At 55.9% G+C, this 25,377-nt stretch overlaps 1 protein-coding gene across 2 annotated transcripts; it reads left to right on the top strand.

The window, feature by feature from the left end:
- Nucleotides 1–591: 591 nt before the first annotated feature.
- On the top strand, nucleotides 592–23,002 carry Parvg (parvin gamma). Of its 2 annotated transcripts, XR_015452222.1 has the most exons (14): nucleotides 592–754; nucleotides 1,931–2,019; nucleotides 2,569–2,633; nucleotides 3,481–3,583; nucleotides 4,834–4,974; nucleotides 5,896–6,011; nucleotides 6,808–6,863; nucleotides 7,988–8,010; nucleotides 9,935–9,993; nucleotides 10,165–10,233; nucleotides 12,447–12,548; nucleotides 17,096–17,302; nucleotides 17,495–17,567; nucleotides 17,907–17,971. XR_015452222.1 is itself a non-coding variant. In XM_004845425.4 (13 exons), the coding sequence occupies exons 2-13, from the start codon at nucleotides 1,938–1,940 to the stop codon at nucleotides 18,014–18,016; spliced, it is 999 nt and encodes a 332-aa protein (XP_004845482.1). In that variant the 5' UTR covers nucleotides 595–754; nucleotides 1,931–1,937; the 3' UTR covers nucleotides 18,017–23,002. The 2 variants fall into 2 exon arrangements, 1 of the variants encoding a protein (XP_004845482.1); XM_004845425.4 differs by lacking the exon at nucleotides 17,096–17,302 and having other exon boundaries at nucleotides 595–754; nucleotides 17,907–23,002.
- The last annotated feature ends 2,375 nt before the right edge of the window (nucleotides 23,003–25,377 follow it).

The following is a 25,377-nucleotide window of genomic DNA, read 5'->3' as shown; positions in this document are numbered from 1 at the left end:
GGTTTTGATGATACCTGGTGAAGACACTTTAGCGTGGCAGAACAGGGAGGCAGGAGCTTGGGGATGAGGCTGGAGGTAGACGTGGTCAAGTTGAGGCTGCAGGGACTTCCGGGCTGGGCTTACGGCCTTTTGGGCTTCATTGGTGGGTTTTTTGTGATTGGGAGGTGAAGGGAGCCTCAGCTGCTCATGGAGAACCCTGGGGCGGCAGGGGATGCACATGAGACCCTGAGGGATCCTGCGTGGTCCAGGCTGGAGGACTGGCCTGGGCTGAGGCAGGAGCACGCACAGGTGAGGGTCAAGGTGAGGCAGAGTGAGTCTGCGGATGGTGAAAACTTGAGGGACTGGGCTCTGGTTTGTCATTTTGAATGTGGAGAGGGAAGGCAGAGGGGGAAGAAAGACAGGGGTGGGGAGGGAGGGAAGGCAGAGGAGGGAGGGAAGCCGGGGGGATTCAGAAGGTGGTGGCAGCGGGGGTGGTGTCAGCCTTGCCTGAGACCCCAGCGGCTGGGAGACTTGGCAAGTGGTGGCCGGGACAGAGCCTCGGGCGGGTGGGTGGGGCTTGTGGCCCTGAAACTGAACTGCACAGAGGAGGAAGCACCCACAGGGCCACCTCCGAGCAGCCCTGGAGGAAGCAGCAGCCACCGTGGGCCACCCACCCCCGGGCCCCAGGAGCCTCTGGGAACCGGAACCTGCTCTGCTGCGACTCTGGGTCACCCTCTGAGCCCTAGGCCTCATTCTCCACTTGAGGAGCAGCCAGGTGAGTCTTCGTGTACCCTGTCCTGGAACCCTGGCTGCCAGGACATTCTTCCCAGCCACACGCTGATGCCAGAGGGCAGAGGGGAGGCCGGAGAAGCACTCAGGCAGGGCTGGGGACAGGGGGCAGCCAGAGTCTCATCTGAGGCCACACGGGAGGGATGGGGAAAGGGACCTCCACCTGTCCTTGTGTTCTGTCCGCCCTGTCCACCTGTCCACCATCACGGGGCCCCCACCCTCCACTTCCTGCAGTGTGTGAGGGAGGAAGGCAACCCCAGTGCAGATGGAGAAACTGAGGACCAGGGCGGAGAAAGGGCGCGCCCAAGGTCGCTGAGCACTAGAGGTGACTCCGGGTCTGTGTCCCCTGGGCGCCATCAGGGCCAGAGTCACACATCTGACAGAAATGTGGAGCTAAGAGCCAGTCCCTGGGGCTGTGTCCCCTCGGCTGCTGCAGTGGCCCCAGGGTACCTCCACCTCCCCGCGGTGCTGGGGCTCCCTGCTCTGGCTCCTGCCAGGTGACCTCCCCACCTGAATGAGTGGATGGGTTTTGGGTGCTGGGCAGATTCCGGGTGGAGAGAAGGGCGGAGGGAGGGGAGATGCAGTCAGCAAGCGAGGGAAAGTTCAGAGAGGAAGTGGCTGGGACCGGAAGGGGCCTGGCTGGCTTTGCATCTCCTCCTGGGCATGGGCAGGCCTGGCACTGCCTGTAACAACAGTGGAGGAGGGGCTGCCGCCTCTCCCTGTGGGCCTTGTGCCCTAGGGTTCACGGGCAAGGCCCCTGAGTCCTCCAAGTCCTCCAAGAGGCGGGGGGCCAAGCCCCATGGAGGGACCCTCGTTCAGGGCTATGGCCACCTCTCCTGTGAGCCCAGCCTGCATGGAGTGGGGTCGCCCTCTGGCTCAGCAGCCCCCATGCTCCCTCAGGACTGGAGGTGCTGCCCAGTGTCAGCCTGGCTCCAGCCCAGGGCCCTCAAAGGCATGGCTGCTTCCAGCTCGGGATATCAGCCCTCAGCGTCCACTGTGGACCCTGCAAGGCAGCCCCATATCCTTCCCCAGCTCACCCCAGGGTGTGGGGGGCTCCGAGGAGCAGCCTGGGTCCCTGGGAGTCTGGAATGCGGGTGTGATGAGTGCAGGGTGAGCCAAGGCCTCTGGGACCCTGATGCCCTCCATCCCCTGCCTCCCCCAGGAAGAAGATGGAGCCAGAGTCCCTCTACAACCTGCTGCAGCTCCCCAAGAATGTGGCGCTGTCCAGGGAGGAGGAGGAGCTGCTGCAAGGTGAGGAGGTGGGGCGGAGGGTGAGGGGTGAGACAGGAGGGTGGGAGCCCCCATCTGAGCTGTGCCCTGGGCTCTCCACCACTGTCCCACACCCCATGTGGCCTATACACCCCAGGCAAGTGCTGCACCCTCCTTCCGGGCCACATGACAGAATGCTTTTGTAAGGCAGTTTCCCTGTCACATTAGGACCACCAGGTCCCCATGGGCCTTGTGTGTGCCGTGAATCTAGCTGCTGACCAAGGTCTCAGGGAAGAGAGAAAGGAGCCACTGGGCCCCAGAGGCCTCAGGGACCTCCATGCCAGGGAGCCAGGCAGCCTGGCAGTGTCTACCTCAGCCCTCAGAGCTAGTGAAACGCAGGATACCTGGTCCCATTTCTGTTTCAGATGCACGAGCAATCACCTCTGAGTTGGGACATGTCCCCCAAACCCAATGTCATAGCATCTGGGTGATGCTGGCGTTCATAAGGGGAACGGGGTGAACTGCCAGGAAGGAGAGGGCTGCCAAGTGTCCACAGCACCCCCTGAACATCACGCCCCACTGTGCTTCCAGGAGAAAAGAAGAAATACCTGCCACCCAATTCCCGGAAGGACCCCAAGTTCCTAGAACTGCAAAAGGTATGGCAGCCCTGAGAGCCCGGTTCTCAGTTCTCAGTCCTCAGCTCCGACCTTGGTCGTGACCGTGCTGCTGCCATCATTGTTTTTTTGTTTGTTGGTTTTTGGTTTTTGGTTTTTGGTACCGGGGATCAAACTCGGGTCCTTGCACTTGCGCAGCAGGCGGCGAAACCACTGAGCTACATCCCCGGGCCTTGCTGCCATCGTTGAACCACTTGGCACAAACAGGCTCAGGCCTCACTGGGCCTCTCCCCGACCCGTTCTGCGAGTCTCCACGCTGCCTTTCTGCTGCATCACTGTCCCCACTCAGATTTTGCGGGTGCAGCCTCCCCATCTCTCCCTTTCCCACCTTTGGCAAACCCGCCTGGCACTGCCCTGAACCGGTGTCGGCAGTGTCTGGACCCGTCCTCTGCTCCTGTCCATGTGACAGGTGGTGAGCCGAGCCCTGGTGCCCCCATGCACCCCTTGGTGGGCGTCCATGTCCCTCACCTTCCTCTGTGTCCTGACAACTGATGTCGACCCCGAGCCCCCGAGGAAAGCACCACAGTTCCTCTTCAAGGCAGCCTGGGCCTTTTCTATTGGGCGCCTGCTACCCAGTTGTTCCCGGTACCCATTCCACAGCCAAGTCCTCATCTTTATGTACCCGTGACAGCGGTGCCCACTTCCTGGCAGCAGCCCCAGTCCCGGGGTGGGGTGGAGAGGCCTGCTGTCGGTGTAGCCCAGAGCAGCTCCCTGGCGCCCGGGGATCAGGGAGGGCTTCCTGGAGGAGGTGGCCTTGGCCAGGCGTCAGAGTTTGGCTAGGAGTCCTCAGGTGGGACGAAGGGACACAGGCTGTGCCCCGCGGCTGCAGGTGCTGATGGAGTGGGTCAACGCCACCCTCCTGCCAGAGCACATCGTGGTCCGCAGCCTGGAGGAGGACCTGTTTGACGGGCTCATCCTGCACCACCTCTTCCGTAAGCCCAGCGCCGCCCACCCCCTGCAGGCCCCACTGGCTCCCTGCTCTGTCCCCCAGAAAGGGACACCTGTCCTGCTCTGGAGATGCCCTGCGTCAGGGAGGTGGGGACCCTGCCACACCCAGGGGCTCTGGCTCCTCAGGCTCTGATGTCTGGAGGGGGCTCTCTCATGGCACAGCCTCGCCTCGCCAGCATCTATGGAGCACCTGCTGCTCTTAGGGGCCCGGCGATGAAGAAACCACCTGTCCGTCCCCCAGGCTACTCAGGGCTGATGGAAGGAAAGCAGGTTCTCGGGGTGAAGTGACCCAGGCAGCCAGGGCAGGACTGGGCTCCCATTGTGGTGCACCTACCTCATTGGCAAAGCCCCATCTACAAAGCCCCCCATGATCAGAGCCACCTCCCAGCCCTACACAAGCCCTGGAGCTGTGCCTGCCCTGGCACCTAGGGTGGGATGTCCAAGTTTGTCTGCTGCCCTGAACTATTGGGGGAGGGGCACTGTGTCCTCAGCACCCAGCTGTGCTGGGCTCATCGGGACTGCTGAGCCTCCAGCCAACCACAGCAAAGGCTCCCTGGGCTGTTCCCAGGGGCAGGCGCAGACAGCCCTCTCAACAGCTCTGGTTGCGTCCCACCCCATTTTACAGACGAGGGAATGGAGCTCCGAGATGCCAGTGATATGTCCAACTCTCACAGTGGAGAAAGTAGAGGTCGGCCGGGAGTGGTAGCTCATGTCTAATTCTAGTGTTCTGGGAAGCTGAGGCGGGAGGATCGTAAGTTCAAGCTCAGTCTGGGCAACTGAGCAACTTAGTGAGGTGGTGTCGCAGAAGATAAAAAGGGTTGGGGATGTAGCTCACTGGAAAGACCCTGAGTTCACTTTCCAGAACCACCAAAAGGAAGAAAGAAAGGAAGAAAAGAACACAGGGAGCAAGACATGAGCTCAGGAGCCTAGGCTTTAACCACTAGGCCACACTGCCCTGTGGGAATGAAGTGGCCATTGCTGTGCAGGTCCAGGCCCTGTGGGCCACAGAGGGCACCTGGTAGGGCTGTGAGCCGCCCCTGACACACGCCCCTCCCCTGGTCCGGTTTCCTGCGGGGACGGGATCTCCCGAGGCTAATGAGCCCATGAAGCTGAGCTACAGGTGACCCAGTGCCAACGCCCTGAACGTGGCCTGTACTGCCCGGTGCACTGGCCAGCCCCCGCCGTCCGGGTCCCCGTGCTGCCTCTCGGGCCCTCACACCCTCTCCTGCCACAGAGAAGCTGGCAGGGCTCAAGCTGGAGGCCGAGGATATTGCACTGACTGCCACCAGCCAGAGGCGCAAGCTCGAGGTGGTGCTGGGAGCCGCAAACCAGAGCCTGCAGGTGGAGGCACCGCTGGACAGGTGGAGTGTGGACGGTGCGTTCCGTGGGCCAGACTGGGGCGGGCCTGGCACCAGCTTCCAATTTACCCAGGAGGCGGCTCCCGGCTGCCCAGCTGGGGAAGCAGCCGGGCTATTGGGTGGGGTGGGAGGCGGAAGCCTCGGCAGCCAAGAGGGGAGCACGGAGTTGCTCACAAAGTCCGGCATCAGGTGGAGGAGCAAGCTCAGGGTGACGGCAGGTCCTTAGTGCAGCCACCAGGTGCCAGAGGCAGGACGTGCCCTTCCCACCGATTCGCTTAAACGATGGCTGCAGCACCTGCCTTTTAACAATCAAGAGGGTACAAAATCTTCAGACCACCCTGCTGCACCCCGTTAACCGCCGGGTAAAGACTTTTGCCACTCAGTTCTGTCTCCTCCCCATCTTCCAGATGGGCAGACTGAGGCCCAGAGGAGTTGAGCTCTCCAAGGCTGGGCAGCAGTGGGGTAACAGAAAGTCCATTGCCAAACGCTGGTAGGTTGGGTCCCGCCCTGGTTATGTGGTGGCCCTGAATTAAGTTGCAGGTGGCTTACATCTGATGATGGTTCAGCCATGCTGACTGCGGGAGCTTTGTTTACCTGTGTAAACAGCGCTGTGGGGAACACCTCCCTGTCGAAAGCCCTGTCCACTTGATAGCCTGCTGTGTTCACAGGGCCACCTGTGGAAACTGCAGATTCTGGAGGTTGGTGGGCATGTCCTTCTGTGGCTTTGTGCTTTGCTCTCTTGGCTGCCTGAGGTGTGAGAATTGCCAGAATCAAAATGGAGTTGCGTGTGTCAAACGCTAACCAATAAACCAATGCAGCTGGGAAGCTGGGACGGTGGCGATCAGTCTGCAGAGGGTGGCTCTCAGGACAAGGAGGCCTGCACTTGGTGGCTCTCTGAGGCACCCTTGCCTCTGACCTGCGCCCCTCTCCCCTCACAGCCATCTTCAACAAGGACCTCCTGGCCACCCTGCACCTCCTGGTGGCCCTGGCCCGGCGCTTCCAGCCCCACCTGGCCCTGCCGCCCGATGTCCGGGTGGAGGTCGTCACCATTGAGGTAAACGGCTGGGTCGAGGCATCCATCCGTTCAAGCTGACACCTGCGTTCTGGACTTGCAGGCAGGGGTGACCCAGGTGGGGTTCCCGGGGGCTGGGAGACGCGGCAGGTGCCCCCAGGACCACAGTGGGGTGACACCTGCAGGGCCAAGGCTGGGGTCAGCACCCTTAGGAAGATCCTGGCTGGTGACACCTATGTCACATGAAGTCCCACACAGGGGACTTTGTACCACTGAGGCAAAACTGCCGCCCTCCTGGCAGTGTCATTCACTCCCAGCTGTGCCTGGCTTTGCCTAGTTAGTGCCTGGAAGTCTGTGCTCTGAGCACCACAGCCAGGGGACCCTCCTGCTCCTGCTGGGGTCCCCTCCCTCTCCTGGGGGTCCCAGGGTGAGGGCTTCCTGATTCGTCCTAATGGGACAAGCAAGTGATCCCCACCCATTCACCCAAAGTACTGTTTCTCAAACTCACTCATTAAAGCTCCTTTTGTTCCTACTTGTTCAAATCAGAGGGGATGACATTGATTTTTTCCCTTCCTTCATCACCATTCATGCCCACCTGCACCACTGGCACTGTCCTCGAGACCCAAACTACCTCAGGGAACCTGGAGGTCATGGTCCCCATCATCATGGGCTCAAGGTTCATGGAGGGCCCTTCCCCGGGACCACAGCAACTGCCCAGATGCACCCTGGGAGGGATGAGACAGAGCCACTGAGTCCCCCGGGGCTGCTTCAGGCCTCCCAGGAGGGGGTCCCAGAGCTTCCTAGGGTGACACTGTCCTTCCTCGGTTTTCTCTCATAGAGTACCAAGAGCGGCCTCAAGTCGGAGAAGTCGGTGGAACAGCTCACGGAGAGCAGGTGAGGCCCGGCGGAGCTTGTCCGTCTGCAAGGACCCCTCCGCTCTGCCATAGCTCACAAGTCCCCTGTGGGTCCCTGCCTGACCCCTCCAGCCACCCTGCCACATTCCCTGGGGTGGCATCCAGGGAACACAGTGTGGGTTTGGGATGCAGTTCTGCTCAGCATGTCGCAGAGGCTCTCTGGTTGCAGCAGAGCGTTTCTCTGTCCTTGTGATGCCACGTGGGCTGCAGAGACCCACTGCATCGGGGGAGGGCGTGACATAGCCACACTCAGCCTCTATGTGATTCTGTCCCAGTGGCTCCTGGGAGGCCTGGGAGTGGCACCCGCAGGGACTGTGCTCTCTCCTTCCCTGCTGACTTCACTGAGGGCCCCCTGAATGGAGCTGTCACCCCACATCCTCAGCATCTTGCTTTTTCACCCCGACTCTCTTGATTTTGTCACTGGGTTTTCAATCCCCCCCACACACACACCAAAGTGAGATTCTCTGCCTCCGTTGGCGACAAAACTCCTCTGCCCACGGTCCCCAGGAGGGAGCTGGGCTGCAGGGGCTGGTGGCTGTTCCTCCGTCACTACCTTCACATCAGCTGGCTTAGACCTGGGTTCAGGCAGGCGAACATGGCAGCTGCTGGTGATGTTGAAGGTTTTTGGTTTCTTGTATCAGTTATCAACTGCTGCATCACAAGTTTGCCCAGATTGAGCATCTTCAAACCCTTGCAAATGTTCATTCTTCTCAAAGTTTTGGTGGTCATTCTTGGCTTCCAGGAGCAGCTTAGCTGGGGGCTTTGGTCCATGGTGTCTCATGGGGCTGCTGTCAAGCTGTGGACCAGGGCTGCACACTCTGGCACCTGTGGACAGCACAGGGACCATCATCCTCCAGTGGCATTGGCCTGTGGTGAGCCTGGGGCTCTGTCAGGCTGCTGCCCACCACCCTGGGTGACCCAGCTCCTTCCTGGAGCACTGTGGTCAGAGGGGCTTGACCTTCCTGAGAGGCTGCTGGGAAAGCAATGAGTGTGCTCTGTCCCTGCTACCTGCGGTGCTGAGCTTGGCATGGGGGCGGTTTTAGGTCTGCAGCCTTTTCTTTAACCATTTGTTTGCTTTTTTTCCTCCTACAATTTCCCCTTTAGCACAGACAAGGACCAACCTCCAAGTGAGTACTTTGCTAATGGAAGGCAAGACTTCCTTTAGATATGGGTTAGGGCAGACATGCAGGGAGGATGGTTAACTGCTGGTGCACCCCTTTCCTCAAGCCTTATTCCTGTTTGTTCTCTCTTGTCTGTCTGTCCATCCATGGAGCTGGCTGCTTGCTACCGTTCCTCTGGAGATAGAGATTTAGAACCTACATAGGGATGGTATCGCCAGAGTCGTTGGGCTCTGGAGCCAGAGAACCCGGGTTTGAGAACTGATCTTCCTACTCATTAGCCATGTGGGCTCTGGAAGGTATCTTAACTGCCCATGCCTAAGTTTCCTCAACTACAAATGGGGATCAACAATGACACCTACTCCTTACACTAGTAGTGAGGACAAAAGAGACAATATGGGATGCATTTAGCACATGAGGAGTGCTCAGTGGTGAGTGCTTAATGGGGCAGCTGCTGCTGTCCTGATGGAGAAGTTCATTGATCGACTGGTTGATATTCAGTTTCTACTTCTTGTACTCATTCCTCGGTCAGGTGGTCCGGTCAATTATTCATCCACTCATCCACCCACCTACACATCCATCCATCCATCCGCTCATCCATCCATCTATCCACCCACCCACATAAGTGTCTATCCATCTATCTACTCACTCATCTAGTATCCATGAATCATCCAGCCAGCCATCCACCCACATATTTCCATCTATCCATCTACCTACCCTTCTGTGCATCCACATATCTACTTCTCCCTCCACATATAAATCTATCCATTCATTCATTCACTTGCCATACGTCCTTCCTTCCATCCATCCATATACCATCCATCCATTTATACCTTCCCTCCCTCCCTCTTAATACTCATTTCCTCCCTGAATTCTCCACTCGGACCCCAGGTGTATGGGGAGGGATGGTACGAGAGGCATCTCACATACAGATGCAGACGGTAACCTGTGAGGGCCTCTGAGAGAGGAGCCTGGGGAGGCTGAGTGAGGAAGGCAGGCAGGGGCTGGGGGTGCTAGATGCCTCTGTGTGAGGATGGGGAGGGGACAGCAGGAGCACACAGGGGCCAGGCACAGTGTCTGGGGCAGGGGCCAGGGTGAGGAAGGCGTCACAGTGAGCACAGGGACACAGGGTACCCTGGCTCCCTCAGCAACACAGTTGTTCTGGCCACAGCCAGAGCCCTGGGGGGGACCAGGGTGTTTCGCCCTTGCTGACCACTGAACGAGAGTTTTAATGTGCATGATGCCATCTCATGGGACTTTTCCCTTGCAAACAAGGGAATGGAGGCCAGCAGGGTGGGGTGACTTTGTCGGAGTCACACGGCTGCTGAGTGACAGAAGCCAAAGGCAGCCTCAGACTGGTCTGGGTGCTCAGGGCCCAAAGCCCGGAGTACCCCGGAGCTGTGCTGGCTGCAAATCACAGGCCCCAGTGTGGCCGAGTCTGAGTATTCTGGTGCCTGAGGCTGGGCCCAGGCTGAGCCTTAAGGACTCTTTTTGTCCCCAGAGCCCCAGAAGCCCCTTAGCTGCAGCAGGTCAGACGCTGAGAGGCCAGATGTGCCCCCTTTGCAACCCAAAGACCCAGAGCACAGCCAGGGGAGGGGGGCATCAGCATCTGTGGGTTGTGTGATGCACAGGGGGCAGGGAGGAGGATGGCCTGGGTGTGGGTGGGGCAGCTGAGTGGGCACAGTGACTGGGTCAGTGCAGGCAGGACGAGGCTCCCTGAGGTCCTGCGACACTGTCACCATGCCACCTGTCTGCATCTGCCCCCCACACCTATCTTGGTAGTACCCACCCATACACTCAGGGAAACCAAGGCCCAGAGAGGTCAGGTGACACTCTGAGGCCACCCGCTCTGGACTTTTGTGGGAAGATCTTCTTCGTTTGGTGCAGAGATAATAGCACGGTAATGAGGTGTCTATTGGCTCTGGGTCTGCAGAGGACATCTTTGATGAATTATTCAAGCTGGCTCCGGAGAAAGTGGGTGCCATGAAGGAGGTAGGAGAGAACCCAGCCCAGGTGCTCTTGGCCGGCCATCCTGCCCTGCACACCCAGGGGCCATGCAGGCCCTTGCCTGGGCCACTGCATCCCAGGTGATGGGGTCAGGTGGGAACGGTGGGAGGGAAGCAAACCAGCATCCCAGCTGGGGTCTTGCTCTTCTTTGACTAGGCCATCCTGAGCTTTGTCAACCAGAAGCTGGAGCGCCTGGGGCTGTCGGTGCAGGACCTGGACACCCAGGTAGGGCCGCAGCTGCAGGTCCCCAGGTGGCCAGGGGGCACTGTGTGGGAAGGGAGGGGGTTTCCACAGAGGCCAGGAACTTTTTTGTGGCCAGGAGATGTCACCTCTAGGAGCCTCAGGGCTTGTTACTGAGTGGCAGCATTGTCCCCTGGGCCACTCTGCAAGAGCTAGCCTCTCCGCAGGCTGACTTCTCACCGGCAAGGTTTGTTATTGTGGCAGGCACACGAGGCGACTGGAACCACTGTCCCAGGGTAGAATCACAGGCAGCATTCACTGTCAGCCGCAGCCTCACCCGAGAGGCTGTGTTCCATGACTACATGAATTCAGTGAATCCCCACACGGCCCCCAAGAGGGCAACTGATATCACCCCACACTTTACAGTGGGGAACATTAAGGCACAGAGAGGTTGGTTAGCTTATCCACAGCCACACAGGGATGATGGGGTAGCCCTGGGGTTTGAAGCCAGGCAGCTGGTGCTGAAGTTTGTGCTCAGAACCACATCACCAGGCAGCTGTTTGAGGTCTGAGCATGGTGGTGGTATGCTATACCGGGTGGAAATCTGAAATCAGATGGATAGGGTTTCCATCCTGTGCCATCACTTGTGACCCTTAGGCTCCAAGGACACCTCCACATTAACTGTGTGACCTTGGGAAAATTATTGGACTTCTCTGAACCTGTCTTTTCTTTGTATAAAATGGGTACAAGGACATCAACTGACCTTAAAGGACTGTGACACTGAGATGTAATCAAAGTATGTGGTGAATGTTTAAATTCTAAAATATTTATTGTAGTAAAAGACACATTATCAGGGCCGGGGAAGTAGCTCTGGTGCTGTGCCTGCCTGGCAAGCACAAGGTCCTGAGTTTGATTCCCTGTACCGGAAAAAAAAAGACACATTGCTATTAGTCCCTCTCAAAGTCCTCCCTCTAGCTCCCGACACACTCATCCTATCATTCCTGCCACTTTCTGAGGCAGCTCTAGAATCCTCTTTCCTGAGAGTCTTTACAAAGTGTGATAAAAAGCACAGTGACTGCTGTCGCCGAGTGCCATCCAGTGGAAAGGCAGCCTCATAAAAACATGGCAGTGTGTCTTCACCCACCTTGTTCACTGGATCTGGCACCGTGTGACTTCTGGCTCTTCCCCAAAGTCAAAATGACCATGGACGGTCAACATTTTGAGTCGATTCAGAACACTGAGGCAGTCATGACAGTGCAACTAAAGACACTCAAGAAAGAAGACTTCCAGAACTGCTGTAGAAAGTGACCGGAGCAATGGGACAAGTGAGTTCAAAGTAAGGGGGTGGGGGTAATTGGCAATGTGCCTATTTGTAACACAGTTAAAAAATTTAAATGTTCGTCTTGTCTTTTAATCACACAACATATGTGAGTTGATGAGTATAGGGGGATTAATATCACCTGGAGCACTGCCAATCCCCAGTCTCTGGTACATTTGTGGTTTTGTTCTACCTTACGTAGTCTAAACCGGACGATTTCGGATGTTTCTATTCTACCTTGTTGAGCCCTGCTTCTCCCTTAGGAAAATGCTGGCTCTGGAGAATCCCAACAAGGCTGGGCGTGGTATTTAGAGACTGTTGAATAAGGAGGGATATGAAATCATGTGTACTATATGCCAGGAATATCAGCAGGACAGATTTCAGGCCCAAACTAATAACATCGGAACAGACATAATAAGAGGAAATTCCATTAAGGACTTAGAGCAGTGGTTTTTCCTCCAATATCCATCTTAGTGTTTTGTGTCTTTGAAGAGATTCAATGGGATTGTATTAGCATATGATATGCTGGTGACAGAGATGACACCTTTATCTCTGAACACAAAGAAATATTAATGTGGCAGCCACAAAGGGGCCCAGTGTGCTGTTTCCTGCCTTTTCCTGATGAAATAATTGTGCACTTACCTCTGTTTAATTCAGTGTCTCTGCAGGAGACACTGTCATTTAAATATTGATATGAGGTTATTCTGCATCAAATTGGGGAATAGCTTTTTTTATTGAGCATATACTCTGTGTCAGACAGCCCACCACTGCTGTCTGCAGTATAAAAATTGGGAATGTTGTCCATATTTCTCAAAATAGAACCCAAGGCTCAGGCCGGTTGTACAACTTCCTCAGGGCTACACAGCTTGTGAAAGGCAGAGTGGGGGCCCTCAGACTTCATCTGCTCCCCTATCCGAGCCTCTGGTTCCTTTCTTTGTAGTTTGCAGATGGTGTCGTCTTACTTTTGCTGATTGGACAGCTGGAAGGCTTCTTTCTGCACTTAAAGGAATTTTACCTCACTCCCAGCTCTCCTGCAGAAATGGTAAGTTTTCCTGGGCTCTACCTCTGGGTAGACAGATCTACAGAGCTGGCAGTGAAGGTTGAAGGGGAAATTTATTTGTTTATATGTCTGCCCATCCATCCACCCATCCACCCATCTGCCCATCTATGTATCCATGCATCCACCCATCCGCCCGCCCATCCATCCATCCATCCATCCACCCACCCATCCACCCATCCGCCCATCCGCCCATCTATACATCCATCCATCCACCCATCCGCCCATCATCCATCCATCCATCCACCCATCCACCCATCTATCCATCCATCCACCCATCCACCCATCCGCCCATCTATCCATCCATCCATCCATCCACCCATCCACCCATCCACCCATCCACCCATCCACCCATCCATCCATCCATCCATCCATCTTCCCATCAACCACTTGCCTCCATCATCCATTTTCCCATCTGTCCATCCATCTGCTCACCCAATCCACCCATACACTGCACCCCACACTCTGGGGCGCCGGCTCAGTGCCAGGCCCCATGCTGCATAACATAGAGTCAACCAACACAGCCCAAGGATTTGAGGCCTCCCTGTCTACATCCACTGTCCTCCCACAGGTTAGGGTCTTCCAGGGCCTCACAGAGTGTGTAGCTCCTTGGTGCGAGGGGCAAGGGGGGCACTTTGAAAGAAGGAGTGGTCAGTCTAATCTGAAGGAGTCAGGGAAGGTGCTGTGTCAGAAGAAGGCCACGGTTGGGTTCACAGAGTTAGGGAGGGAGAGGAAGGGCACTCAAGGGGAGGGGGCAGAACATGCACGCCTCAGCTAGGTGTTGGGGTTCTCTGGGCTGCAGGACCTGGGAGGGGCAGGATGGGGTTTCTGGGGGGTAGTGGCTGGGAGATGCTGTGGAAGTCCAGGCAGGAGGGGGTATGGTTGCCCCCGGAAGAAGACGGGGAGGACTAAGCTGAAGCAGATCAAGAGGTTTGGTGGAGGTGACAGGGTGAGCCCTGGGAATGGCGATCTGACAGTCTCCCCAGGAAGCCCTGTGCCCAGCTAGGTCCTACCCCTGCCCCTGCCCCTCAGCCCCTGCTGCATGGGTGCAGCTCCTCGAGCTCCTCCCCCACCTCTAGGCCTTTACATCGGCTCTTCCCTTGCTGGGGACCCTGTCCCATGAGGCAGACCTGCATGATGAAGCTGGGGACCCGCTAGGGTTCCCATACTTGCCTTACTCTGCTTCCCTGCGGTCTGGCAGAGACAGGGTGCTCCCTGCCCAGCAGACAAGAGCCTTGTTCCCATCTGCTGCACACCCAGTCACTTCCTACACCTGGGGCTTCTGGTCTCAGCAATGGATGGTAGTCCCTTCCCTGCCCACCCTCGGGCCACACAAGGTGAGGCGGGGGTTTGGAGAAGCATTGAGGAAGAAGTTCGGAGGGGCCTGGGTTCCTGTTGCCTGCCCTGCATCTGGCCATAAGGAGTCCTTGTTAAGCCCTCAGATGTGGCTGAAGGCTCGGGGTCTGCCCAGGCCCCCAGGTGGTAGCTCACCTCTGGTCACACCAGGGACGGCCCCGGGCAGGGGACCCCCTCGTGTCTCTCTGCCCCTGTGTCCTTTCTCATGTGGTGACACCAGGCAGGGCCAATGTCATTCCAGGTCGGCCTTCGGAGCCTTGCTGGGGAGGAAGCATTCTGTTTCCCTCCACGGGCACAGTGGCTGGGTCAGGCCTCTTGCCTTCCTGGGGCCCAGCTGCAGGCTAGGTCCCCCCAGGCTTGGATTCCAGACAGCAGGGATCCTGGGTCAGGGCAGAGGCTGAGCCATGAGTATTTATGGCCTTGGTGGCAGGGGGTGGTGGTGGTACTGCGGTGCCCATGTTTTGCAGGTTCTGACCATTCAAGATGCTGTGTTCACCACTGAGTGCTTAAAAATGCTTCGGAAGAAGCCACCTGACCAGCCAGTGGTGGAAACCACAGTGAATTATTGTCATGGATCTGCAGCAGGGCTGCGGGTGCTCAGCGGGGCAGACTGGCTGGGGATCCAGACCCCTGGGCTGGGTACTCTGTTCCTGAGATATGCGCTTCCAGGGCTACTCCTGGGGTCTGCAGCCAGCCGGGTGTATGCTCCTTGTATCTAAGGCAGAGATCTGGGACCAAGCAGAGGGCCTGGGGCTGGGTGAATTGAAACTCTACCCCTTCCTGATCGTTCTGTTGGCCAAAGAGGGCCATGGCCTTGGTGTGGACATAGGACAGCCCTGAAAAGCATGTGTCTTCCCTCAGGCCCCTGCAGATGGCTTGCTAATGATCCTCATGCTGGGCCTATAGATGGGGGCCTGTTCCCATTTGGCTTCCACAGGAGGTTCCAAGAGGTACAGTTATCTGGCCAAGAGCACACAGCTGATTAGGGCAGAGGTCAGCCTGAGCCTAGGATGGATTTTCGCCTTCTATGGGGGAAACTTCAGCCCCAGGAGCAGTGCTAAAAATGCCCAGGTAGGAGGTCGGAGATGAAGACCGTGGTGGCACTGACCTCTTCTGGAAGTGGGACACCCACGGGCTTGCTAGCTGGGCACAGTGACCACTTGAAATTGCATTTTTCATTATCAGACCTTCCTTGAATGTGGTGTTTCAGCAAGACTGTCATTCACTTAGGAAACACGAATTGGGGACAGAAGGAAAGTGATCATTTGCTCTGCAGAAATCCAAGCCTGGGAGCCAGGAAACTTGGGCTTCCTCTCACTTGCAATTATCTGTCCTCAGGGGGACAGGAAATGTCCTCCAGGCCATGGCCTCCCTTCGGCCCCCGGGGAGCAGCAGAAATTTCCCTGAATCATCTCAAACTGCATGGGAAGAAAAGACGTCTCGGGAGGGCGTGGCGGATTGGTCTGCAGCCTGGTCAGCTCTTCTGGGAGCCGATCTTTGGTTCAGAATGAGCATCATCAGGAAGAGCCTGACCTGAAGCAAATGTGATCATTTTTTAGTGTCGCTATCAGCAATTCCCAAGGCATTGACTCCTCAAGGGTGGTCTGTTTCCAACCACTTCTGCATGGCCAGGCACTGCACTAATAATTTTAAAATAGAAAAATGAATGAATATTTCCAAAACACTTGCCCCATGTAGGGCTCTGTGATCAAATACTTCGGGGAAACATGCATCCTCATGAAGGTTCATGATGCTTACTGACACCTTCAAGGCTCTGAGAAGTCCTGCAGCAAAGGACTGCTGGATTTCTTAAACTCAGCAGTTTCAAAGCCATTTGGCCACTAGCCACGTTTCCCTCCACATCCTGAGTCAAACTTTTGCACAATTCTGGCTCTCAGGGGATGCAGATCGGGGCTCCGAGGCGATCCTCCAAAGTTTGCTTTCTGTGAATCCTACATATAATGTTCATGACCAGGATGTGAACAATAGCAGTGATTGCAGATCTCATTTCCCACAGCGTCCGGTGGGGGGAGGACTTGGGGACACAGCGACAGGATGGAGCAGTGGCGCCCCCTGGTCTGGATGGCCCTGGGGTGTGTGAGGCGACTTTCGTTTCCTGTTCTGCAGCTCTGGCGAGGACACCTGCAACCACGTTCTTCCCTGTCCTGCACGCACTCTGTCTCTCCAGTGGAATGACAGGATGTCCCAGGCAGAGAGGGACTTTGCCTCCGCCGCCCAGCTGCTGTGCCTGTCATTGGCCCCTTCAACACTGGCCTTGTGGCTTTCATCCTGTGCTGCTGTGCCTTTCCGTTCCGCAGCCTCCTCAGAGAGGCAGATCTGCATCCCCGCTGCAGAGACAAAACTGAGGCCAGCCAAGATGGCTGACTTGTCTGAGGCCATCCACTTGGCCAGGGGGACAGGAGCAGTGTGCCAATATCCAACCTATATCCAGCGCTCCTCCTGCAGACTATCCAGGAGAAGACCCAAGTCTGTGGGCAGGGTTGGGCCTTGCATGAGCCTCACTTGGCCTGGGTCATCTGATGCATGGCCACCCTGGCCTCAGCACCACTGGGTTGCCATGGGAACTGCCCCGATGGGGAGGGGTTAGGAGCAGGCAGAGACATCTGGCCTCTGGATCTGTGGACGGCTGAGACCCCTACAGGAAGTCCTGTTTGAGGTCTCTTGGCAAATCAAGGGCTCATCCTGCTTCACTTACACCCTCTACCATGCCAGGCTGCTGCCTTGCGGGAGGCGGGGTCTGCTCTGCTGGTGTCTGAGGCCCACAGGAGGCTGGAGAATGGGCAGGGCAGAGATTGTGAAGGGAGGTTTTGCCCAGGGCTCTCAGGGCTCCCACCGTATCCCCTAGCAAACATGGTGGGGGGCAGGCGAGCAGGTGAGCCGCTCTGCAGGTGCAGTGGAGGCTGGAGTCAGGTGACGTGGTGTGGTGCCCAAGGGATCCCGCCACCGAGCGAGGTCAGAGCGGGGGGCCTTGTGCCTGGCCCTGCACTCTCTACTCTGCAGGGGGCCAGGTCTAAGGCTCCACTCAGGGGGAGGGTGGCTAAAGGGACAGGTACCGGGTCAGGGACAGTCTGCCAGTGAGACAGCCTTGGGCCTGAGGCCACCCTGGGCCTTGGGTTCCTAACTATGCTTTGCCCAAGAAAACGTGTTGTCCCCAGGGTCCCTCACTCCATCCCCTGGCTGAGGCCCTCACCTGGCAGAGGCCTGGGCTGGTGTCACCTCCACCAGGAAGCCTCCCCGACCCCTGCTGCTTCCTTGGTGATGGTCTTTTCCAGTAGAGGTGGCCTTCTGGATGTGTGTGTGTCCAGAGAGACGCTGACTCAGAGTGGGCTGCACATGGCCGAGGCCTGACTTCTGGACCCCTGGTATGAAGGAGTGAGCTCCCCGTCCACGGGGGATGTAGGGCGATGGTGTATGTTGTCGCTTGTGGCTCAGGGCAGGAGTCTGGGCCGAGGTGGACAAATATTGTAGGAGACAGGATGGGCCTGGTGCCTGGGCCCTGAGCCGGAGCTAGGGCCACCTCATTTGCTGTCCTCTAACAGACCTTATTGTTGCAGCTGCACAACATCACCCTGGCCCTGGACCTGCTGAAGGATGAAGGCCTGCTCAGTCAACCCATCAGCCCCGAAGGTGAGGGTGCTGCACAGCGCATGGGGACAAGTGTGTCCTCCGGCTGGCTGAGGCCTCACCTCTACTCCCCCATGGAGGAGGCCGGGAGTGGGGGCTGCAGTCCCTGGGGATGGGGTGTCCAGGGAAAGCAGACCTTGAGGAGTTGCTGTGTTGGAGCGAGGGGGAGGCCGGGTCATGGTGGGCACTGGGCAGGACTCAGGCCCCGTGGGACGCACTGTCTGGGTTTTCTGGGGACTCCCCTGCCTCAGCACTGGGAGCCCCGCCCCCCAGCAAAACAGATCAGCGGATCGCCCCGCTGTCCGCCAGCCTGACTGGCTGCCCTGCCCCTCTGGCCCACAGATATCATGAACAAGGACAGCAAGAGCACGCTGCGGGTGCTCTACAGCCTCTTCTGCAAGCACAAGCTGAAAGCAAACGAGGACGGGATGCCCCGGGGAACCCCAAATTAGCTGCCACCAGCCCCTCAAAGCTATTTCTCCCACCTCTGTCCTGTTTCCTTCGAATGAGTGTCCTAGGTGTGGAGCCATTTGGAGTCAAGCTTGCCTTTTTCACTTTAGTTTTGCTAAATTATTTCTGGGGAGCTCTGGGAGCCCTGACACACGCGCAAAGGTGAGCTCAATTCCCAAGCTGTGACAGGTCTCAGCAGCCTCCGTCCTGTCCTGTGGGGCTGCATGGGACTCCTTTGGGGTGCGGGGCTATGAGTTGATGATGGCTCAGGACCCAGACCCTGCATACAGCTCCCCACTGCCTGCCTCCCACTTGGGGTGACAGTCCTGGGGCCCCCACCCAAAAGCAAGAGCCCCTCGAGGCTCCAAAAGCAAGCCCCCACGCTGCTCAGGGAAGTGAGCTCAGTTACTTGCCAAAGCAGCTGAGGCCCAGGCCAGCCCCTCCAGCTGTGAGTGTGAGACTGGCCCAAAAGTTGTGCAGAAGAAATCTCTGTGGTCGATTAGTGGGTTCAGGTCATCTCCACTCTGTCCCTGGGGGAGCAATCATTGCTCTCTCAAGTGAGGTTTGGCATCTTTCGCAAAGAAAAAGAAACTTGCAGGAGAATTGAGCACAGTTGTTCCAGGACTGGCTCCCAGAGCTGCAGCAGCGGTGTCTGATGAGAAAGAGCTGGAGGAGGGCACCGTGTAGGATGGGAGGGTGGAGGAGTGGAGGGGTGCAGGGGATCCAGCCCTGGCTGCTGCTCCTCCCAGGCTCCACCTGCCTTCCAGGAGCCAACCCCTGCCCCCTGGGAGACAGGGCCTTCTGGCTCAGGCCAGTCCCAGTTTGACGCCTTGGCTCTGGGCTGGTCTCTGGAGAGGAGATAGGGGGCCTGGCCTGTGGCCTGTGGAGCTTGGGAGGACGTCCTGCAGGTTGACACGGGGAGTCTGAGAAGGTGGCACCACCAGGATCCCAACCACCTGCCCCGCCACCTCCTGATTCATAGAGCAAACCAAAGCCTTTAGGTGGGTCCCATGGGAGCCCTCAGCCACATCAGATGCACGCCGATCCGCACCTGCATCCCCTTCCCTGTGTCCCTGGGCAGGGTCCTGCTCCTGTACCATGAGTGCCCTGCCCCCTCCTCCCTTAGAACACCCTCCAGCCTTGCTCTCCTCCCCCTCAAGAGTCTGGGGTCGTGCACGGGCCAGGACCCCACCTTTTTACACGCCAGGCTGTGTGGCCAAGCCAACATCCACACCCCCTCCCAGGGTCTCTGTTCCCTCCACACTCAGGCCTCACCCTCTGCAGATGGTTCAGTTCGGCTACCCAAGTTTTCACCACATTCCATTTAACAGCAGATTTTCAAAAACAGTAGAAATAAATTAGCTTTTCGTGGCTTGATTGAGGAACAATTCACAAGCAGTGAACTTTCCCAGCTTAAGTGTGCACGGTGACAGGGTCTGGCAGATCTGTACAGCAGGTGTCATCCCCAGCAGGGTTGAGACTCGAAGGTGCCCATCACCCAACCAGTCCCCAGGGCCCTTTAGGTCCAGCCCCTTTGGCCCATCTGCTTTCTGTCACCATGGTTTTGACTTTTCTAGGATTTTTCATAAACTGCTTCAAACAGGATGTCACCTTTGGGGTCTGGTCTCCTTCCCTCAGCCTGAGGCTATTGGTGTCGTCCACGTTGTTCCTGTATCACCAAGCCAGCCCTTTTCATGGCTCCTAGGACAGGACCATTGCATGAGTATTTTATAAATTTCACAATGTTATTTTTGCTTAAAAAGACAACGTCTTTAGAAGAGATCTTTAAGCACTAAGAAGAAGGTCTTACATTTAGCCACACATTTGCCATGTCCAGTGCCCTTTGTTCCTTCTTCCTTCTGGTATTGCTTTCCACCTGCCTGAACATTTCTGTCTTGGTTCATTTTCTGTTCTTGTTCTGGGGATTACACCAGACCCTCACACTTGCTAGAACACCTGACACTGAGTCATCCGAAAAGAATGGAGATTTGTTTCTTACAGTTCTGGAGGCTGGGAAGTCCAAGGTCAAGGCCACACATAGCAAGGGCTTTTCTGCTCAGCTGTCCCATGGAAGAAGGTGGAAGGGCTAAGAAATCACATGAGTATGGGAGAAAAAGACATTGAACTTGAAGCCAGAAATTCCTTATAATCAGCATTAATCCTTTGACACGTGCAGCCCTCATGGCCTAAAAACCTTCAGTGAACCCCATCTCTAAACTTTGCTTTTATTGGGGATTGAGTGCATGCTCTTTGATGGTCACATCCAGACCAAAGCAACTTCCTTTAACATTTCACATGGTGCTGCTCTGCTTTTAATGAGCTTTTGTAACTACAGAAACAGATTCTGTTTTGCAAGATAATTTCTCTGGGTATAGAATTCTGACTGACAACTTTTTCTTTCAGAACTTTAATGGTGCTGCTCCCAAGTCTCCTGGCCAGTGTGGTTTTCAGTATAAAGTCCCCTGTCCTTTTCTCTGGTCCTCTACAATATATCTTTTCTCTTTGGCTGCTTTTAAACACTCATTTTAGCGAGGTTTTCAGCAATGTGAATATGATGTGCTTTGGTATGAAGTGTTCCATGGTTCTGATTGGGGGAAGTTGAGCCTTTTGATTCTGGAGGTTTATGATTTTCATAAAATTTGGAAACACTTTGGCCATCATAATATTTATTTTTGTCTCCCTCTCCTCTCCTTCTTTGACTCCAACTGCATATTTGTTAGATGGATTGATATTGTCACACGAGTGACAATTATTTTATTGCCATGCTGGGGCTTGAACCCAGAGCCTCACTCATGCCAGGCATGTGCTCTACCCCCTGAGTGCCACTCTCCATTTTATTTTCTCCATTTTATTTTCAGTCTCTTTTTCTCTCTTCCATTTTGATGATTTCGCTTGCTGTGCTCCAAGTAGGTTGATCTTCTCTTTAGTGGTGTCTACTTGGCTCTCATCCATTGTACTTTTCATTTCAGAAGTTGCATTTTATCATCATAAGAAGTTTGGTTTGAGTCTTTTAAAATATCCTCCACTTCCCTCCCCTTCACATTCCTGCTTTCTTCTACCTTTGAGGACATGTGAGGTCTTATTTATACTGTAAATGTCAGTGATGTGTAAACACCCTTGTCAATGAATTCTGTCATCTGGGTTATTTCTGGGTTTCTTTCTACTGATTGATTCTGTTCCTGGTTATGGTTCATGTAATGTTTCGGATACTCAGTGATTTTTTGTTTGCTTGTTTTGTTTTTTTGGTACCGGGATCAAACTCGGGTCTTTGAGCTTGTGAGGCAGGCGGTGGAACCACTGAGCTAAAACCTTGGCCCTACCTAGTGGTTTTTTTTTTTTTGGTACGGGAGATCGAACTCCGGTCCTTGTGCTTGTGAGGCAAGCAGCGGAACCACTGAGCTAAATTCCCAGCCCCCTACCTCGTGATTTTTAATTGGATGCTGGACATTGTGAAAATTTACAGTGTTGAACACTGCGCTTCTTTTCAACTATTTCTTTCCTGTATTCGGGCTCTTTCTGAGATGCAGTTAAGTCATCAGAATCAGCTTGAGCCCTTGGATATTTCCTCTTACACTTTTTAGAATGGATCTAGGGCAGATTTAAGGACTTCTCTGGGTCCACAATGGACAACACTTACCTGCCAAGTGCCCATGTCCTGTGTATCAGGAGGTCTTTCACCTGGGCTGATCACAAACTATGAGCTGCTTAGTTTCATGGGCTGTTCAGCTTACTCCTTTCCTGTAGCTCTTTCCCTAGCACTGGCAGCTATGAATGGTCCCTCACATGCATGTGACATCAACATCTGACCCAAGGGGACTCCTATAGCTCCTAGGGCTCACTGTCTGCAGCACCTCCTTCTGTCCCAAACAATGTAGTTGTCTTGGTTTTCCCACACCCCAAATTCCATCTCCTCAACTCTGGGCCATGTTAGGGTTCCTGTCCTTGTGTTGCAGCCTGGGGACCCTTCAGCCGGTGAGCTCGGGCACGCACAGGGTGCCTCCTCCTCTTCCTCCCCTCTCAGACACCCCTTTCCTGCCCTCCTGCCATCCAGGGCCTGAGAACCACTGCTTACAGATAGTCTGTGCGGAGAACAGGGAGGTGGGCCCAGGGCCTGTTCTCCCATCGTGGCTGGAGGACAGAGCTTCCGACTGCCCATCAGGGACCCCTGAGCTGGGCTTTTCCCTGGACTCTGGGTTGCAGATTTCCCGGGTCTCCCTGGGGTCATTTCTCTGTGTTTTTCCTGGAGGATGCTGCTGGCTCTCTCTGCCTTTCTACCACTGCCTCTCCCCCTGATGTCCCCTGCCTCCGCGTTCCTGTCTCTCTCCTCTGAGGGCCCCTCTGCCATGTCTGCCCAGCTCCAGCCCCTTTTTCTTTCCTCTGTTTAATGTGGTGAGACATACATGACACAAAATGTGCCTGCTTTACCTGCAAGGTTCCACAGTATTGAGTATGTCCACCTTGCTGTGTGGTCAGCACCAGCACCCAGCTCAGACTTCATCTGGCGAAGGTGACACTCGGTCCCATCAGACAGTAACCCGCCCTCCTCCTCCTCCTCCTCCAGCCCCAGGCAACTGCCCTTCTCCTTTCTGACTCCCCCTGGGGTGCCCACCCCAAGCTCTCCACATCACGTTACAGCTCAGCTCCCTGCCCTCCCACCTGTGCCACCGCTGGCCTCCCTATTTTCCAGAGTCCTGGTCCCCAGGCCTGAGACCCGAGGCCCACTCCTCCCCCACCTGAGCACAGATCCTGTTCTTCTGGTCGCTCTTTCTTCTCATGGCCTCCTCCTTCTGCTGCTGTCTCCTGCCTCACCCCTCTGACTCCATTTCTCCCAGGTCGAGCCAGGCCTCTCTGATGGCACTGGCCAGGACGCCCCCATGCCACCCACGGAGGACTTAGCACTCACAGGAGTGAGGACATCCCTTGAGGAGCAAGTCTGGGACAGGATGCCCTTGGGAGAAGGATTCATGACTGGGGATCCCGGGGACCGGGGGTGGGCGGGGAACGGGCTCCATGAAGGAGACCGAGAAGGGGTAGAGCAGCCCCTGCCCACATCCAGCTCTGTCCGTCTCCCTCTCCCTCCGGCGCTGCATCGCTCCCTCCATCTCGAGAAACCCGACTCCAGTCCAAGCCCACAGAAGCTGGGAGCCGCCATAATTGCAGTGGGCCGAACTGGAAGGTAGCCAGGGCTGGAGAAGGAGCCGGCAGCCCAGAGCTTGGTGTGCAAACAGCTTCTCGGTGACGGGAAATGCCTCGAAGGCCGGGGTGCCTCGGAGTTGAGCCGCTTCCCAAAATAATCCAGGGGCAGCTGTCTCAGATTCTGAAACTGGGTCTGGCCGCCCGAGCTGCAGGAAGCCCCAGGCCCACACCAGCCCCGCTTGGGGAACAGATGGTGCTGGGATTTTTCTTTCTTTTACCAAAGCTGGTAAGCGAACAGCTTGTCTAGAGGAAAGTGTGTTCCTTCCCCCTTTGTGCTGGCCACAAATCAAAGCTATCTCTTCCCTGTGCCGACCGTCATGGCCTCCTCTGGCTTCTCCCTATGAGGCTAGGGTAGGCCAGGTGGGGGCACTGCAGGTCTTGCCCACCCACAGCTCACCTAGTCCCACCCACTGCAGGGTGCAGACCCTCCTGGCTCCTTGATGTTCGAGGGCCTGAGCTGAGATGGAGCTCAGATTCTGAGGGCCTGGTGGGTTGGAAAAGAGACCTTGGGGATGGAAATCTTCTCAGATCTAGCTGGCTGGACTGGGCCTGACCAACTACTGCCTGCAGTCTTTCCTCCATCCACCTGCATTTCCTGTGGAGTGGCATGCCTGTCACCTGAAAAAGCAACACAGTGACACCCTGGCGGGTTTTCACAGCTGCGAAAATAAGTGTGCACAAGCCATTCCCACTAGACCTTCCTGAGCACCTGCTGTGTGCAGGCAGGGGGCTGAGAGCTGGGAATGAAGAGAGAGCACAGACCGAGGCTCTGTCCCAGGGAGCTCAGAGCCCAGGGTCAGCAGGCTGAGGGTGCAGTGGTCAGAGTGTGGTGCCCTGGGGGGTGGACATGAAGTTCTTCCTGTCCATGCTCTGTGACCCTGGATAGATCACTTATCTCCCTGTGTCTCAGTGTCCTTGTGTGTCAAATAGAAGCAATCAGGAATCTATTCTTCACAGGGTTACTATGAAAATTTAAAAATGAGAGAGAAAAAGTTTAAAACATTGCTGGGCATCTAATATTCAATAAAATGTTATATAACATCATCAGTGCCATCACCAACACTGCCATCATGACCACTGTCATCAGCTGTGTTAGTCACCTTACCATCACTGGGACAAAATACCCGACACCTGCAACTTAAAGCAGGAGGTGGTTATTTGGCTCATAGTTTCAGAAGGTTCAGTCCATGGTAAGCTCCAAGGCAAAAATGGCATGGTAGAAGGGCCTGGCAGAGGAAAGCTGCTCAACCTATGGCAGCCAGGAAGCAGAGAAAGAGGGAAGGGGTGGGCACGAGAAGATACATTTCCAAGTCATGCGCCTAGTGACCCGCCTCCTCTAACGAGGCCCCATCTCCATGAACTCACCAACCTGTATAGTGTCCTATGATCCATTCACCTTCCGAAAGTCCCACCTCTGAGCACATGAGCCTGGGGGCACTCTAGGCCTAAGACTATCACCACCATCACCATCACTGATCGTCCTTACTTTCAGTAAAACACGCTCCCCAGGTCCAGGAGCGTGACACACATGAGGTCAGGGCCCAGCACATTGGTGGCATCAGGCTTAAGCCCCGAACGGTGAGCCTTGTCTGGCTCTCCTGTGTGGCTGCCCCCAGGCTCCGCTGTGGATCCTACGCAGCCCTCAGCACTTCCGAGGCTCTGGGTAAGTCCTTGTTGGTTGATCCCCTCATGGTGATCTCTTAACTCTGTCAGGGAGGCAGATCTGGACCTGCTACTCAACTCACAGCTCCCCCACGGGCCACCCCAGCACTCCAGGTACCAGCTGGGCCTGGCCTGCACACAGCAGGTACTCAGGAAGGTCTAGTGGGAATGGCTTGTGCACACATATTTTTACAGCTGTGAAAACCCGCCAGGGTGTCACTGTGCTGCTTTTTCAGGTGACAGGCATGCCACTCCACAAGTTAAAGCTGAGCTGACTGCCACCCATCTCCTTGGCTGTGAGCCCAGCCGAACATGTGGACAGAGGTTCTGTGCTCCTCTCCTTCCCCTGTAGTCTGGGATGAGAGGAGGTGTTAAGATGCTGCCAAAGTCCTGGGTTCGAATCCCAACTGTGCCTCTGAGCAGCTGTGTGATACTGGGGAAATCACCATCCTTCTCTGAGCCTGAGTTTCCTTAACTGCAAAGTGGAAATGATCCTCTCCACTTA

Source organism: Heterocephalus glaber, unplaced genomic scaffold, assembly GCF_053883595.1.
Source record: "Heterocephalus glaber isolate CG9 unplaced genomic scaffold, H.glaber_assembly_v1.0 deba00001444, whole genome shotgun sequence".
Lineage (NCBI taxonomy): Eukaryota > Metazoa > Chordata > Mammalia > Rodentia > Bathyergidae > Heterocephalus > Heterocephalus glaber.
Note: the sequence above shows the minus strand (reverse complement) of the source record. Positions and strands in the feature narration are given on the sequence as shown.

Bases quoted from the DNA above. Each gene is read 5' to 3' on its own strand.
- Parvg (XM_004845425.4), top strand. From the start codon at position 1,938: ATGGAGCCAGAGTCCCTCTACAACCTGCTGCAGCTCCCCAAGAATGTG. The intron at 2,634-3,480 runs GTATGGCAGCCC...CCGCGGCTGCAG, and splicing joins AGTTCCTAGAACTGCAAAAG to GTGCTGATGGAGTGGGTCAA. The intron at 6,864-7,987 runs GTGAGGCCCGGC...TTTCCCCTTTAG, and splicing joins GAACAGCTCACGGAGAGCAG to CACAGACAAGGACCAACCTC.